Raw genomic sequence first — 17963 nt, 5'->3', positions numbered from 1 at the left:
CACCTGAATAATGTGTAGTTGCGCCACTGCACGCACACACACACGCACACACACACGCACACACACACGCACACACACACACACACACACAGGCTGTTTTACTTTTCCCATTACCCGTTGCCCCAAAGGCTAACCCCGTCGCAGCAGTTCCGTATACCAAATGGCCTTTTGGGTTTAAAGGAAAACATTTGTCCCCACAGACACACAAAGCTAAGGCTTTGTGTGGAATGAGTTCAAAATCCAATAATATTTGAATAAAAGATGTCTAGTTGTTGTGTTATGTAAATAAATCAAACTGCAAAATGACAGAGAAAATAATACTTTATAAGGAGGGTTGATTTGTTACCCAAAAAAAATGGTTTATGGAGAAGATACCCTAGATTCAAGGTCTGTTTCTGAACAACCTGTTCTTTGCTCTAAATATGTAAAATGAGGCCATATCAAAGAAAGCTCAGAGAAAGCTTCCACAGCAGAGTAAAACTTCACATTAAAAAGTATGAATTCTGGAGATAGCTTATGATTTCTAAATCCACCACCACAACTTTGCACCCTATCTAGACAAGCCATAATTTCTTCTTGCACTTTGAATTTTTTTTTTTTTTTTACCTATAGCCTACATACATTTTCACATAATTCCTCTTTGTATTGGACTTTAGCCAACAATTCTTCCAAATGAAGTATCATTACTTTTACTTGTGCGAAATGTCTTGCTACTCTACCCACTGTAGTCTGTGAGTAACTTTACAAAAGAACAATTTAACAAAAGTTTATCAGGCACAGAAACAAACTCACAGTTTATGTAAAAATGAGATCTCTTGTTTGGTAACAAGCATTGTTCATTGTTGTAGTTGTATCGGATGAGCCTGCTGTGATACTCAGTGGAGAATAAACTGTCCCTACAAACTTACAATATCTAGTATGTAAGCATTGAATGGATGGATAAATGGACAGATGGACGGCTGCATTCATTGAAGATAATTAATTCTTGACTTTGTAGACTAACTCATAATTTATGACATCTAAAAACACTGTAGAACACTGTGAGCTGTTCGAAGACATCTGCACCAAAAGCTTTGATTTAAATAGGGAACTGACAAAACAATTCTCATTTTCATACCACACGTTATTGCATGGAAAATCACCATTTTCTCCTGACTGTCAGAGCTCTGCGTTTCATTTAGTCTGACGTTTTACCCTCAGAGTTCTTTGCAACTTCGGCTCCGTCACGCAGGAATGCAGATTCAGACTGTCCAGCTCTCGTCTGACCACGAGAGAAAGCAGTTACAGAAACGGATAATTGTGTGTGGGCTGAACGCTGCATGCCTGTAGACTCCCAAAATCAAAACTCTGAGTCTGCTCTTTGCCATTCGAGCATAAGGACTTTAGTTATTCCCTACTCCCAGCTGGGCCGGGTAGCATACATGCTGAGGAGGCCTATCGCCAAACAAATCACTCCCTTTCCTCCTGGCCCCCCTCCGGTAATTACGCTGTGCTGGTTGATAAAAACGGGCCTCTTTGCGTCCACTGTCAGTTCATTTCAATCAGACATGTGACGTAGACACGAGATGTGAAGAGTCACTGATAAGTGACTCTGCAGCTCACAACGAGGCGCCCAGATCTCTGGGGTTTGAGAGCCGACTTCCTGAATGTGAAACAGCAGAACTTTCCATTGTGATGCATTAGCCACGTGCAAGAGGGGAAGTCTGGAAAAGACATTTCGTGTTCTCACCCAGGTGTGGCATTAAAAGCTTTTATGCAAGTTTATTATTCCCATTTGAGTCGTTTGGATTCGCTTTAGACAATGTGATACTTATAGTCACGCACTTCTCTCGTCGTCGACAGTCCGTGTTTGTGTTTAAAAGATGGGAAGGAAAATAAAGCATGGTTCGACCAGCTAAAGCAAAGAAAGAGTTGAAGCTAATGTATAAGTGTGAGACTCAAAACTCCAATAAGGACTTGGATTCTAAGAGGCAAAACAGATGCTCACCAAGGAGGACAGCAGCTAAAATTTACAGCTACTGGAACGAAGACCCGTCACTCTGATTTATATTGATCTTGTTACAAGGTTGGGAGCAAAAGTGAAGAACAATTTTAAAAAAAACCTTGTACAACAGGTTGCCGTCCTTGTTTTCATTTCTTTGATTGGCTGGTAAATCAGAAGAGTTTTAATAGGGAGCAGCAGCTGTTAATTAGGAGAAAAATGGGAAAAAGTCAAAGTAGATATTAACGAAAGACAGGCAGGCTTTTGTACTGAATGCATGCTCTCTGTTCATGGGAATAAGATTAAAGGATAATTCTGGTCTCTCAGAAATTGGGCAATACTAGGACTACAAAGACTATGGAGCGGTGAGGAAATAGTCTTGATCATTTAAAGCACTTTAAGACGAACACCAGCACCAAAGCTTTAAAGTTTAATCCCTCTTCATCTTTTTCTGTTTTATATTTCTCTTCTTAAAGTATCTGCAGAAGAGTCTACTTCTGTTGTACAACTTTACACTTTGTATTGATTCACAAACTTACGTTTTAGCATAAAACCATAGACATTTTGTCACTTATAACACAAATAATTAATTGCAAAGTGTATATGCGCAATAAAATAGAAAAGGAAAAAAATAACAGTACAAATAGATAAAAGCAGTGTATTTGCAGTTTTTGCTCTTTGTGTCATTCCTATGTAGAAATGCTTGCATACTCAACCTACAGATGGGGCCATGAGTTTATTTTCTAAGTAATAAATTAAAAAATAAAAGTCTTTTAACTTAGAAACAATAAAATTAGAAGAAAGACATAGAAAAACTTTTGAACTTATGCTCTGTGTAAAAAAAACAACTCCTAACAATTGGAGTTTAAGAGATAAAATTGGTGGATTAAACTTAAGGGGGTTGTCAGTTTTTACTGTGCTGTTGTGAGTCAGAAGTTGTAAAGATGGTGAACCGCTAAGTAATAGCTTTGGGTTTAACTAATAAGAGTGCACGACAAGATTTTCTTTATTCCTCCAAACTCTACGTAATTTAGAATCAGCAAAAGGAAAAGAAAAAAAAAGAAACAACAGAAATATAAATTCATCCACTTTCCATGTTCTGAACTGCAAAAAAACAACAATTTTTTTTTTGACAAGTCCAACTAATATTAGAGAAAACTGACCTCACTTCAATATCATATCAAAAGTTAAATCCATTTGGATATTTCCGTCCCAGATGTTCCGCATCTGTTTTGAAATTAGACTGATGTAATTGATAAAAAGTTCAGTTTCTGGTCAGCAAAAGTATCCAGAATCCTCTTCATGTTTAGTCCCTCGCAAAATATAAACGGTTTCCTGGGTTTATTCTTACAAATAAAAATCTCAATTCAAAGATTAGAACATTTCAGAGGCTGCAAAACACTGGGGGTAGAGATAAGTTTTTTCAGATTTGTTTTGTTGTTTAGAAAACTTTTAAACCCAAGTATCATTTCTTCATCGTCCTTGAGCTACTTTGTGTTTGATTGCCCTATAAAACACCAAAAGATTTTCATTTTTGGACACTAACGTCACTTAAATGCAAAGTTTTGTTTCACCACCTAACAGAAGGGAAGTGACACGAACAAGCTGCTTATAAAATTCACCAGTTTCTGCAGTTCCAGGTGAAGCATTTGATAAAAGAAAATGTACTATGTGACATTTAGCAAACAGAAGTTAAAGAACAGGAACATCCGCAGACAGCAAAGTTCAGTTTTCCAAACTAGCGTTGTTATTCCGCTTTTGTTCAGTGACTGGAAAGATTCCAACAGTACATCCATTGTTCTCTCTCTCTCTCTCTCTCTCTGCATATTTTGAGAGCAGAGGAATTTTACCACACAGAGCACCGTTTACAAAAATGTTAGAAAAGACAAAAACAAAATGCAACGCAAGTTTACATAAAGATAGAAAGTAAAAAAATATATAAAAAAAAGTTTGAACACAGAGATTTAGTTAAAACTTTTTTAAATGGTGTCTTTGTCATAGACACCAAGTTTATTTTGTGGTCATGTTAACCTTTGTTATTTCCTCACAAGTTTAATTGGCTGACAGGTGTGAACTGCCAACTGGCTAGTTGAGTCTATCATTTTGCAGTCTGGGAACTATATGATTTGACATTTTCGTCTGTTGTGGCTCCAACACAACATTCAAAGTCAAATGAAGTGTAATTGTTTAGAACCACATAAAACAAACACTTGACCAAACGTGAGATCTACGAAAGTGGAAAAAAAAAAAAAAGAAAGAATGGAAATGCAAATCAACACAAGAAATCAGCCCAACATACTCTTGTAAGTGTAATAAAGGATTCAGCAATCGTCACTGAGTCTGGAAAAAAACGAGTTTCCGCATTGTTTTGGAAGTATTTTGAATAACGCTAAAGTTAAGTACAGTAGATGGCTTTAATATGCTCCAGACCAGATATCACTTCCTGCAGCCAGGATGCTGTTCATGCACGATGCCTTGAAGATGAATTTGTATGCCATCACATCACAGCTTCAAACAGTTTGCTTTATCAATATTTAATTTTATAGAAGTAGTGCAGAGATGTGAAGTGAAAGGAACAATGTTTTCCCATGTTTTTCTGAGAAGAAAATCAGGAAAGAGTGGTGTGCGTTCCCGTTCAGCCCATTTTACTCTGTCAACCTTAAATAAAACTTGCTCTACGTGCAAAAGCGGCACCATGTGTGGCACAAAAAAGGCATTGCAGTTCACACACCATCCCTTTGAGAAAACATGGTGGTGGCTGCATCATGCTAATGGTTTTGATTTTCTTGCTATTCTGAATCGGTGGAAATCTAGTTAAAAAGAGTGTGCTACTAATGAGTTAATGATTTCTGACACAAGGCCATGAGAACCTTCCATAGAAAGGAAAAGAAAATATAAAGACAGCAAACTTTTGCCCGTGGCTCCAGGACAAAGATTATTTGTTTCTTGTTTTCAAACGGTAAAACTAAGCAGAGATCCGGAGCAAAGAAGGCAAGAAATGCACAAGATGTGGTCTCACTTGCTTGTGTCTGTCAGGAGTCGAGTTGCAATGTTATGGAAAAGCCGGGTAGAGCAGGTGTCAGTGTCCCATTGTTCTGTTCGTTTCAATGTAATTACACAGTGCTGCTTCACAACAAACTCCATCTCAAGCCACTTTGACAAGCAGATATTCAACTATACTGAAGCCAGCTCCATCTAACACTGTCTAATCATAACAGTTTGACTCCAAAGGTAGACCTGTACTGACTAATACATCTCAGTTGATCACAGAAATAAACTTTTCTGCCACTTGTCTTTGGAAAGTCACTTATTTTACAGAAGTTCAAACATATTTGGTGTCCCCCCCTCCCCCCCCCAAGTGAAACTGAAAATCTTTATTCCAAGTAAAATACTCAACCAGAAAGTTTAAAATGACATCAGAAAGACAAATTATATTGCTATGAAAGCAGTAGAGTCAGATAATAAAAGAGTTTTACGTCGTCTGAAAGAGAACATATGGTTTTTTACGTGTCTAGAAATTCCCAGATGCAGGTTTTACATGGATCCCCTTCCACATATGATCCAGTCAGTAACAATCTGCAGGTGGCCCCTTTCTTTTATCTTTAAGTTTACAATTTATGATTAACTAACTCCATCTGCAATTTAACAATCAGCGTCTGTCACTTGATATTTATATCGATATACTAGTGCAGCAATCTTTTCTGGCTCCTGCCTTTTTTCTTTTTTTTTTTTCAAAGCAGTAATTCAGCTTCTGCTGTTGTCTAAAGCTTTGAGAAGCCAAAGGATGATCTCAGCTGTCCAACACTAATTTCAGTTCTCACAAGCAAACAATATCCTTTTTGTAATTCACAGCCTCTGCAAAATGTGAGTTGATGATATGCATTTCTTAGCTGATCTAAAAAAAGAAAAAGAAAAATTTTCGTGTAGATCAATCAATCAATCAAATTTTATTTGTATAGCATATTTCAGCAGCAAGGCATTTCAAGGTGCTTTACATAATTAAAAAACAAAACGAAAGCAGCATGTGACATTGAATAAACAGTAAGAAAGAGAAATAGATTTTGTAATAAATAAATAAATAAATAAATGATGATGGCACCGGAACGGAACTCCTGCGTGGCCTGGGCCTGGCGTGATGGACGACAGCAAACTGATAATCAGCTTAACTAACCGTGCTTGCGCTGATAATTCTTCAATTAACCGCTGTGGTTTTCCGCGTCCAGGGGCTCGCGGAGCTGACGGTTGGTGTGTCCACGCAGTTTGAGCAGATTAGACAGAGAGGGGCCTCATTTGGAGGTGGCCGTGGAGACGGCTAATTTGAGAGTGAATAGCAGTTTTCTTTGGCCCGGGTTTGAAGTGTACGCCTGGTTAGCTGTCCCTGTCTCGTGTTTTTCTTTTTTCTTTTTTTTTTTTCTGGCCTTCAGAGTGAATTAAAAGAGGCTCGATGTGAGGAGCTGGAGTCCTGCCAGGTGTGCTTCACTTGTGCCCAAAAGTACGGGACACCAATTCTAACCCACTCGCTCAAAAGCAGTGAGGCCGACCACTCACGTAAAAACCCAACATTCACACCTCTTTCCCTCTATAAGCTTCGACTATCAACCCACCTGCCCTCTTATTTCAACCTTTAAAGCATTCCAGCTTATGAAGGACTCCAATACTTTCCAGTTTCTTTAGGGCAACAGTGCCAGGGAAGATTAAGCATCTCGGCTCTCTAGTTGGCCAGATTTCAGTCGTATAAACCCTGGATATGATGATGTCCCTCAAAACCCTTTTCCAGGCGGGGACACGGTTAGCTGAGCAAACGGAGATGGCAGGTGTTTGCGGCACAGCTGTGTGGCTGGGGCGAATCAGGGTCCATGTCTAATGCAACACGACAGTTTAATATGAGCACATGGTGTCCACAGCGGCGGCTGAACAGACAGAGGAGAATAAGAAGGAGTTTTAAACAGGACAGCAATTTGGAACTATATAATTGTCGATTGTAGCACTAGGTGAGACTCGAAATCACTTCCGCGTTAGCTCCCATTAGCGGAGCTGTTTTTTTTTTTTTTTTTTACTTCAGTCTTCATTTTGCAGCGATGCAGAACAAGGAATACTTTTAGCAAAACAAGGAAATTACACATGGACAGGAAACTGACACAGCTTAGCATAAAAAAAACACTGTGTGAAAGTACACTGCAGCATGTACAAAAGTTTAAGAAAACAATAATTCCATTAATGGCCTCGTCCACGAAGGAGACAGGTGTTTGCAGCGCAGCTGCGTGGCTGGAGGAGCTCACGGTCATTGTGTAACACGGCATGACAGTTTAGCATATGAGCCATGAAGACACGGCGTCCTCATATGGAGCTAAAACGGTGCATTTGTAAATTATGTGACCGTTTTAGCTCCATAATTTTTATTCCAGTTCTTTTTTTCAGTGACTGTCAAAAAGGAAATCATTCCTTCAGTCCTAGCTTTTTGTTGCGTTTAATTCCTTTTTTTTTACATAAAAGAACTCAACAAATGGGGGCTTGATAGAAATAGTCTACATTTCTTCAGTGATGTATTTTAACTATTGCTTCAAATGTAGGACCAACAATGCTCTCATGGGCGTCTTTTTGTTGCTACTTCACTTTTGTTCTTTAATCTCAGTATTTTTCTCAGTGACACCAAAACAGAGATGCTATATATCTGCTTGAGAAGCCCACTTTTTAATACAGTTATGAACTTCTTCATATTGATTGCTTTTAATTGTTTTCCCTTTTGTTTGAATGGAAGGTGTAGTCTGCAGAAACACAGATTTGATCTTTCTCATATTTTAACTACTTTACTCCGAGGTCTCTCCGAAATTTCATTGTCCAAAAGCATTTCCTCCTGGAATTTTTACAGCCCATAAATGTTCGAATCAAAAGAGTCAATGTCCATTTAATCCAGTTAATTTCTGCCGTTGTCTTTTATAGTTGTTTTACATTCATTTTATTTTACATACTCGAAATTGCAGACATTAAAGCTGTTTAACACAATAGACCGCTTGTAACAAAGTTCCCCAATTTCTCCTAATTTAGATTATTTATTTTTAATTTGCCAGGTGTTCAAATGAACACTTTAAACGATCATTCGGAAAGTCTGGGGATTTATAGCTCGTGATCACTTTATGAGATTACAAGAATTTACGGGATGGGAAAATTAGGAGTGGTTCGAGACTTTTCCGTGGCGCTGCATCACAGAGCATCACATCAGCAGCCAAAATGTTATTGTCAGATGATTAATTCTAATTTCACAGAGAGCTTTAGATTAGGACGTCCAGTAGCAAAAAAAAAAAAAAAAACTTGTGGTACATCTTCTTGCTCGTTTTTTTTAAATTACCAACATTACCGTATTAGCTTCACATAATGAGCCTGAAACCTGAGCTGTGTCCTGGTCTAAGAGCACACAGAGGAGGATGTGGTTATTAATACACGCTGCAGAAGGCATAATGTGGGTCAAACGTGCCAGATGCCACGTGAGAGAGACAGAGCAAAAACCCACCTCCCTCATGTCCTGACATGAGGAGGGGTAGCAGGGCTACTTGCATCAGCTGTGTGAGTCTGAAAAAGGGCCTCTGGAAAGTCTCCAGCGCAGCGGGGCATCGGGGCAGCTGCAGCGCCAGGCAGAAACGAACCTCAAAATGCATGTGGTCGTGATGGGAATGAGGTTTTCTGAGGATTTTAGATTTACAATTTGTTAAAGTAGTGTATTTCGTCAGCATGAACACTGCTGAGTTCTGTTTCATCGTCAGGCTTTCTTAAATTTATTTATTTTTATTTGTCTGTGGGTTTGAATTGAGGCCCACCACTTGTTACAGCACTGCGTAGGGGAATACACGTAATGAATGGCCAGGTGTCGCGTCATTTATGTCATACTCTATCACGTTGCATGAGTTATTTTTTTCTCCCAAGGACGGCATCGAAAGCATGGAGGGAGCTGCAGCTTTATTTTGGAGGAGGTGGTGATATCTTTTGCAAACTTGCCGCATAGCAACACCTTCAAGACTTTGGATGAAAAAATATGTTGTGATATTCGGTGTAAATATTGACTGACATTTCAGTAGATTTTACAGAGGTGCATTTTTGTTTAAAAACTGCCTCATGTGTACATGTTTTTTTATGTAGCATCTTGAATTAAATATTTCTTTATACAAGAACACAACAAATGTCTGGCTACAAGGCAGATCCTTCATTTTCATAAAGCACTTAATCATATCATATATAATATTTTATATCATATCACATCTCATATGACTGTCGGTAGCGCTGCAACTTTTTTCCATACTGACAAGAATTTTTTTTTTGTTTGTTTTGACCGTTCAGTACTAATGCAAAATGACTGATTCAGGATTACAGTGGGTTTATGTGTATGTATTTATTGAAAATTACATATCCACAGTTTCAAATTTAATACGAAGATACAATGTTTTTATGAAACTCTTAGCTGGAAAACATTTATTCTCAAAAAAAAAAGTCTACTTGCTCCTATTAAAAAGAAGTTACTGGACTGAATTCTTATAGTGCTTTTATATGAATGCTTCCATAGATTGGTTGGCAATTTGTACCTTTGTACTTTGTGCTGTAGCTCCAGTGTTTTCTATTGTTACCCTTATAAGAAATGCCTTCTGTCATTACATAAAAGAGGAGAAAATGTCTTTGTGTGAACTCTGTATTAAAGTTCAGAGTCGACTGACTGATTGCAAATCCCTAAATTACCTCCAGACTTTGTTAAATATAGCTGGCAAAATGAAGGCTAGCTAATGAAGCGAAAAGCTATGCATGCATGTATCCATGCGTCCCACCATCAACACAGTTCAAAGCAGCCCTCATCTCCATCTTTTGTTCTTTGTATAATACCATATAAGGCTTACATTTGTGTGCAAGCGGCTTACAAAAAACAACCACTTAATTTGCTAGACACTATTTGTGTGTTTTGACGTGATTTTTAGATGATTTATGAAGCATCTTTTCTCAGCTTAGTTGTACCACATCCCGAAGGATTTGATAAAGTGGGATTCTTTTGGTCGCCGCGCTATTTGTCTCCCCCGTGATTAAAAAGCTGCGTTGCTCAAATTGTTTCATCTGCTTTTCTCGCCAGATGGGAACTATTTGGATAGGCATGCAAAGCACAGATTAAACCAAACTTATCCAGAGCTCTAATTTGACAAAGGCATTTTATGATAGAGCATTTAGGAAACTTTATTTCATGCTATGAGTAATGACTAACAGCAAAAAGGGCTTGGCTATTTGGTGGCGTTTTGTACTGATTTTTGTGAGTTTTTGCCTCTAGAAGAGCACTCAGGCGACAGGGCTGCCATCAACACGATGCAGTAATGCCTGAAAACACAAAGAAGCCCATTCAGAAACCCATGAATCCATATCCCACACCCACAAAGTCAAGAGGACACACAGACCCATCCAGCACACAGCCTGGAGTCAGTACAAAAGGCCGTGTGTGCTTACGCAGTATAGKCAACACAAAAAAAAGGAATCTAGGAATTACTATACCCATCCACAGTCATACACAAAGATTTGTGTGTGTAAAACATAGAGGGATATTTCTCATGGTTTACAACGTTACATTTAACGTCTCAGTGATCCAGTGTGCTTAAGAGTTCCACATCGTCTGTGTTGGCTGAGTTTGGAGCCACGGGCTTCTCTGGACTGGTCTGGGAAGGACGGAGCCAGAAAAGAAATTAGAAGCAGACAGAGAGGCCCCAACATCGGCTGGTCCACACCAAGGCAAACAACGCTGCAGAAACATTCAGGGATGACTTGCAACAAGTTGTTTGACAAGCTGCCTGCAGAACTGCTCAAGCCTGTGCATGACGGGATGAGTCTGAATCCAGCCTCTGCTTGTTCACATTATCCCACATACTAAAGAGTCCTGTTGATTGTTGACGGGACTTTATTCAGTCATACTTGGACATCTATCACACAACAGATCCAAATAAGGATAAATACGATCAAAACGAGACAGAAATCAGATTTTGTTGGTCATTATCATAAAATCCCTCCCCCCCAAAAAATACTCTTAAATTTGTAGCTGCAATTTAACAAAAATATTAATTTTCAAGGTGCGTAATAACTTGCAAAGCACTGCACACAATGCATATAGGATGTAGAATAAACAGCTTCCAGGTTGAAGGGAACGAGGAAAACCATGGTGAAGGTTAAAGGATGAAGTGATGAAGGACATGTAAAGGGTGTGGCTGAAGAGAATAACTGGGTGAGATGAAAGCAGAGGATTATACAACATCTGAATAAACCAAATATAATTTACTTTGTTTGGACTGTGAAGCCACAATAAATAAAAAAAAACACAATTCTATGCTGCCAGTAGTTGAGTTGCAGTTTGGGGGTTACACGATCCTGAAGGAACCCAAGTAGAATTTGAAGAAAAAAAAAGTTGAAAAATAATCAGATTAGATGGTTTTGATCAACGTTTCATATTGCTTGCGAGGTTTTCTCACTATTGCAGGAGTTTGAGTTTCTGAATAAAATTCCTGCGGGATTAACATCTTCAATATTCCATATTCATCACAGATACCAAGATTATAAATAATTAAAAACCTTGATATACACCATACAATAAATTTTTTATTTGTATTTTTTTGCCTTCACATCATCAATGTGGAATGTATTTGGTTTGATGCGAATGTGATGAGACCTAATCAATTCCACCTACGAGCAAAACCAGCTGAGCAAAGGTAGGACAGTTAATTTCACCTATTAAATATTCATGTGAAGACGATTTGAAACGCGGTGCATTTATTAAAAGTCATCCTAAATAATAGATTGCGTAACGTGATGCAGGAAGAGTTTATGCTATACGGTGACAGGTAGGCGTGCTTAACCCTGTCGATGTGCACCTTTACGCTTGCGTAATCTGTAACTTTATCAAAGTCGCCAATATTTAAATGCTGGAGGGCAAGCAGTGCAAGCAGAATCTAATTAATGTCCGCATTTGTGCTTTGTCATGCTGCAGTTATCTATAAAACACCTTCGGGAAAATTCCTCCTCCTTTATGAAAAACATCGCCGCTGCTAGGCACAAGCAGTCTATATTTACTGTTTTTTTTGTCCCACACTGCCCCCTGTTGACCATTGATAAAAGCACATCAACCATGGGATTTTATGTAGAAAAAAAGCTTTATTAATAAATCATGATACAAAGAATATGAAAAAGATTAGTAGAGTGAGAACACATTATGGTAATGCAGACACTGATAGTGCCAAACAAAATACAGTGGATCTTAGTTTCACAGTAAATTAAATACTTGGATGAAAAGCTTTAAACATTGCAACAAGTCAAATTTTGACTAAAATGTTTACTTGAACTTACGACTGACTAGATACGCATGACACTGTTTGCATCATCTTCCGTAACTTTAGAGAATGATGATGTTTAAGGTAGCTGATCACTCGTAATGTGATCCTCCAGTTAAAATAAAGAGTTTTCTGGGCCGTTCCAAGTCTTAAAGCAGCATCGAAACATACAGTTAAAATGTCTACTACACGTTTGCAGTGAACACTTGCAAGGAGTGTACATTACTGCAAAAAAAAAAAAAAATAAAATCCCTCCAATGGCCTGAAAACAATAATGACTTTGAATTGTCCTCAATAGGTGGAATTTCTGGAATCCAAGACTGGAAATTGGATTGAAATGAGTCCCAGAAGTCTGACAACCAAACTTCACAACCAACAGTGAAACTCATTGTATATAAATTCATTACACAAAAGTGACCTACGTAAGAAGAATTTACTTCTGTTAAACGTGGTGATGAGACTTTGTGAGAGACTCGATTTTAGGTGTTTCAGACATATGCCATAATCGTCTAAATTAAATTTATCACTCTGTAATAAATCTATACATGCTTTTCTCCTTCTGGAGTCGGATTACTAAACTAAATTAACTTTTCAATTAAAGTCTAACTGATTGTGATGTAACTGCGTGGTGTGGGTGTGTAAATAACATATGTATGACATACACAGAAAAACATGCTTATTCGCACTTCTGACAGTTGGTATCTTATTAAACCAGAAAAAGTCAGATGGTAACAGACATCTTTTCTAGAGTGTCAACGCAGAGAACATAGAGACGTTGTAGGACAGGTCAGGGAGTCAGATCATGTTTTAGCTCCATTACAAGCAGTATGTAAAATATTAAGGGATGACTGAAAACTTTTGCACAGTGCTGCAAATATTTTCAGCTTAGTCAAGTTTTGAGAGCTCACTTCCTTCTCTAAAACACTTTTTCGCATCACTACTTTGCTTTCTCGTTTCTGTTAGCAGGGCATTTAGCCGCTTGCGATGCCTTCGCAGTTTTTGTCGCTTTTTCCTTCTTCCCTTCGTCCTTCTTCACGGTTACCTCGTTTTCCTGGACCTCCTCCTCGTTTTCCGGCTTGGCGGCGACCTTCCTCAGCTTGTGCTTCCCCTTGATGGGCGTTGAAAAGGTGAGCGAAGACTTGATGAAGTCCAGGGGGAAGATGCCCACGTCTCCGTCGAAGCGGTTTTTGGTGACCTGCAGGGACCTGCGGCCGGGACAAGTCACCAGCTTCTTCTCCTGCAGAATGAGGACGTTGTCGGCCTCTTGGCTTGCCTGGAGAGAGGTCAAAGGTCAGGACGCGAGCGCCACATACGCCTTTTCTTTTTGACATCACAAGTATGTGTTCTTCTCTACTTCTTGTTGTTCCTACTCATTGGGTAAACCACGGTTTCGACATGTTTCAGTAAATTAAATTTACAGCAATTTAAATAAAATGAGTCCAATAGCGCATAAAAAAAAAAGTACCCTCGTAAATTTCTTCTATGACACACTTACAAGTTTTATTTCACTAAACTAGCTGAGAAAATGTCAAGACGTGAGTGAATTTAATTTGGGATATAGTAATAAATTATTTGGCCTTATTCAACTTAAGACCCTGCAGAACCCCTACTAGACCTTTTATGGGAGAGATTGGACAAAAAATAGAAATTAAAATACCTTAGCAGAACCGAAGATGGACGCAGTCTGCAGTTCCCTGTCGTCCTCCTCTTTCCTGGGATGAATGATCAGAGTGACGTGGCAGCTGCTGTTGGTGGCAAACTTCCTGAACACCCCGATGATGTGGTCCTGCACGGCAAATCTGGATCGCAAATTCATTTGCATGTTTTCATTCAAATGCGTTAACGATTAGAGCCTAACTAGACAGCTATTTTCAAATCTACTTTGTAAGGAATAGGTGTTCAAAGAACATTGTTAACACCTGCCAAGCACGGTGGTGGCAGGTAGACCACTTGCCAATTGGTCAACCTTAAGAAAGACGGCTCAGGTAACTTTTTGTCTACCTTCAACAGGACTTTCAGTTACCTTACTGATGCGACTGTTAGCTGAAATGTTGTGGTTTTATGTGTTTCAGTAAACCTGTTCCAGATAAATCTACAGGTTTTCGTAAATTTACAGTTTTTGTACATTTGCCTGCTTACATGCCAGAACATTGAGCTCTGCCTGACACTGAATAAAAGCTTATGCTTCTACTCACTTATCTACTGAGAGGTTTTCTTGACCCATCATGAACTGCAGGTTATCAATGATGACATGGTTGATGTCGTAGAGGTAGACGGCGTGTTGCATGGTGTCCAGTACTGTCCTGAACAAGAAACAAGTTCACAGAAGAGTTCCTGATTAAAAACGGTGGTCACGTCGGCAAAAATGTCAGTAAATGCAAAAAGAAGGTGGAGACGAGTAAAAACTGACAGCCCTGATCAAACATACTTGATGTTCTGCTGTCCGTGGAACGTCATGAAGTAAAGCGGCAGCTCCTCGAATCTGTCAGCCCAGAAGTCGTACTGCTCCAGGTTCTCCTCCAGCCTCTGCATGGCGAACTGCGTCAGCATGATCTTAGCCAGACGCACGTTGTTTATCTCGAAGCTGCCCCACAGCGTGTTGACACCCTGCATGCAGAGGTCCAGGGCGAGCTCGCTGATGAAGGTGGTTTTCCCGCTTCCAGTTGGACCTGCATAGGAAACACACTGATAGAAAACTGGACAGGACCCTTTCCTACTTCTATTTCACACCTTTAAACAAAGCATTTTATGCCCACATAATAAAGTAGCAGTTCAGTTTTCTTTGAAGAAAAACGCACAGATCTGAAACATAATTACATTTAAATAGATACAATTCCTTCAAAAATGTTTCACTACACCGTCTTTCCTTTTATTTTGGGCCTGATTCCAATTTGGGCCGGATTGTGAAGATTTCCATTTTTATCCACTATTTCTGCACCAGCTTTAAATAAAGTAAGTAGACAAATGACAGATTAGTACCTGTGAAAACTGTGAGCTCTCCCTTTCTGTGTCCCTTTAAGATCCGGTTGAGCTCCGGAAATCTGGTCCACTTAACTCCAGCCACCTGATCTGTGTTCATCAGCTCTCCGTAAACGTCCTCTCTGAGCTGCTTGAAAGAGACAATGGACTTGTGCGCCGCTGGGATGGAGGCTTTGACAATGCGGGACAAGTTTTTCCCCTGGGAGAGCGCCTCCAGTGGACACGGCTGGAACTCCCCCGGTCGCACCAGGGTGCACCGCCGCAGGCCCAGCTTACGCGAAAAGAGCTTCGATGCCTCCCAGGAGCGAATGTCGCCCCCAAGCCACAGCGTCACCCTCTTGAACTGCTCCAGGTAGGGTAGCAGGGCCGGTGGAAGGCAGCTGACCCCGCGGGGCAGAGCCACGCTGGGGAGCCCGGTGCCCTGGCTAACGGCCAAAGTGTCCAACTCGGAGCCCGTCACCACCACCTCCGAGTCCATACGGCTCACTAGGGCGAGGCCGAACAAGTTGAAGTAGGAGCTGCACTTTGGAACTGTGGCTTCGTTATAGGCGACTTTCTCTCCGTCTGTCCTTTGGGCGGAGAGGAGTTTGATCCCCTTCAAAGACGAGTCGGGACCACCAAACCAGGGGAAAACCAGACTCTTGGTGGGCTTAAAGAGCCTCACTCCAAACTTCTTCAAGGTGGCATTGGAGATCTTTGTGATCTGAAAAAGTAAAACAGCGATGAGCTTGTGAGGTAGTCCTATTAAGTCATACGCATTGTAAATCAGAACAAGCGTTTTAACAATCAGTACGGACAACAGTTAATAAAGGTCTGCATTACGCAAAAGATTATTAACTCTAGCGTGTTGCTAGAGATGCAGATTTTCTTTTTACTGTGACACACACTTTAAAACCTTTGTTTAAATTCACCAATTATGGTGTCTTGCAAAAGTATTCAAACTTCTTGGAACATTTTCACCCAGAAACTTCAGGCGTTTTACTGGGATTTGATGTGGTCGATCAAGTGCACGTTTGTGAAATGGAATGGAAACAATTCATGGTTTTCTGAGCCTTATACAAGCACCAATCAGAAAGGTGTGGTGTACACTTGTATTGAGCCCCATCACAACGATACCCCTAAATTAAATCCAAGGAAAATGACTTCCTAAAGTAGTCACCTCGCTACTAAATAAATGACACTTGACAATTTGACTTTTCGGTCAATAAAATTGTTGAGGCAAATAATAATTTTTTTTTTAAAAATCCTATCTGCTGACCAAATAAAGCCCTACATAAATCCAGTGTAACCATAATTCATAACTTTAATGTTTGACAATATGCAGTGTGTAGAACAGACATTTTTTTTTTTTTTTTTTAAGATTTTGGACCAACTTTTTAAAGTCTTGTAGCATGTGTATTTAGTTGTAGCATTTCAGAGAACAGCGTGAAGATCCTATGCACATAAGCACAAAATGAAGTTCTTCTTAATCCTACCCGGAACATGGCTTTAACCAGCTGAGCTTCCTCATCGTGGAGATCTGTGAAGGGCAACGAGCTGGACCAGATTTCCCGCACTTCCCTCTGCTCCCTCTCCGTCTCCTCCTGCTCCTCCAGGCTCTCCGGATACCCCAGCAGCACATGAGGGCTGAGAGAGTCCTGCTCGTCCTTCTGCATCACCTCCAGGCAGTCCTGGAGGTCCTCCCAGCTGCCCTCCACCAGCGTGTCCTTGCACAGAAACTGTCCAGTGGTTTTGTCAACGAACAGGGAGAAGCTGTCCTTCCTCGTGAACGCATCGATGAAGATGCTTGGGATGTGGAGGCAGCTGTAGCCATCGTGGAAGAGAATGTCTTTGGAGCGCAAGTACTGCTTGATGTCTGTGACTGTGATGGGACTCAGAGGGAACTCTACAGTGGACTTGGCATCCTTTTTATAATTCCTGACTAGGTTGTGGGGTTGGAAGACCTCTGTACTTCTAAGCCTCGGGATGCATGATGTCTCTCGAAGTTTGTGGACGGACCTATGGGTGGGAAGTCTGAAACACTGGGAGGAAGCATGTCTTTGATGGAGAAAACTTTGGGCTGACACCTGCAGGAGACAGGTGGTACCCTTTAGCAGCAGGCCTCTCCACATTGGCTATCTGCTTAGCTCATTTGACCTACAAAAACAAACAAAGAAGAAAACGCATGCAAAACATTAGTTAGTGCATTAAAGCTACACAACAAACTTCATGAAGTGATACAGAAATATACTAAAGCTTATACTACGTCTTCTTTATCATTCAGGCGAACACAAGTCACAGACTGGAAGTAGACAATGAAGCACCTTATAAAATCAGCTAAAAAAGTGCGTTGCGCTAATAAAATTTATGATGTTAATAAATACATTTTACCTGCTAAACGTCTGACCTCGTCTTGCCCCATGCTCCATGCAGCCCGGGTTTTATTGGTACGCTTTCAAAACAAGTCCGTCTGAAACACAAATCATAGAAGAAGAAACATCTCTTACGCGTTCAGGTCCTTACGTCAATGTCGTTGCCATATTGTGTGTGGCAGTTTTTGTTGCAAAGCATGCAAAAAAACAAAAAAACAAAAATACAAAGAAAGAAAGAAAGAAAGAAAGAAAGAAAGAAAGAAAGAAAGAAAGAAAGAAAGAAAGAAAGAAAGAAAGAAAGAAAGAAAGAAAGAAAGA

At 39.9% G+C, this 17963-nt stretch overlaps 1 protein-coding gene across 1 annotated transcript; it reads right to left on the bottom strand.

Annotated features, from left to right (window-relative positions):
- Positions 1-12119: 12119 nt before the first annotated feature.
- On the bottom strand, positions 12120-17807 carry twnk (twinkle mtDNA helicase). Its single transcript, XM_008437313.2, has 7 exons — positions 17665-17807; positions 16770-17430; positions 15295-15997; positions 14744-14984; positions 14511-14618; positions 13973-14114; positions 12120-13588 (listed from the first exon to the last, which is right to left on the bottom strand). The coding sequence occupies exons 2-7, from the start codon at positions 17403-17405 to the stop codon at positions 13253-13255; spliced, it is 2166 nt and encodes a 721-aa protein (XP_008435535.1). The 5' UTR covers positions 17406-17430; positions 17665-17807; the 3' UTR covers positions 12120-13252.
- Positions 17808-17963: the final 156 nt, after the last annotated feature.

The sequence above is a fragment of the Poecilia reticulata genome, linkage group LG19 (assembly GCF_000633615.1).
Source record: "Poecilia reticulata strain Guanapo linkage group LG19, Guppy_female_1.0+MT, whole genome shotgun sequence".
Classification (NCBI taxonomy): domain Eukaryota; kingdom Metazoa; phylum Chordata; class Actinopteri; order Cyprinodontiformes; family Poeciliidae; genus Poecilia; species Poecilia reticulata.
The sequence above is the reverse complement of the archived record's forward strand: the minus strand, read 5'-3'. Positions and strand labels throughout refer to the sequence as shown.

What these genes read in the sequence shown, in the direction of transcription:
- twnk (XM_008437313.2), bottom strand. Translation starts at nt 17,405, where the DNA reads ATGTGGAGAGGCCTGCTGCTAAAGGGTACCACCTGTCTCCTGCAGGTG. An exon ending in AGAGCTCACAGTTTTCACAG is followed by an intron (nt 14,985 to 15,294) that starts GTACTAATCTGT and finishes TTTCCTATGCAG; the next exon opens with GTCCAACTGGAAGCGGGAAA. An exon ending in GAAAACCTCTCAGTAGATAA is followed by an intron (nt 14,115 to 14,510) that starts GTGAGTAGAAGC and finishes TTTGCGATCCAG; the next exon opens with ATTTGCCGTGCAGGACCACA.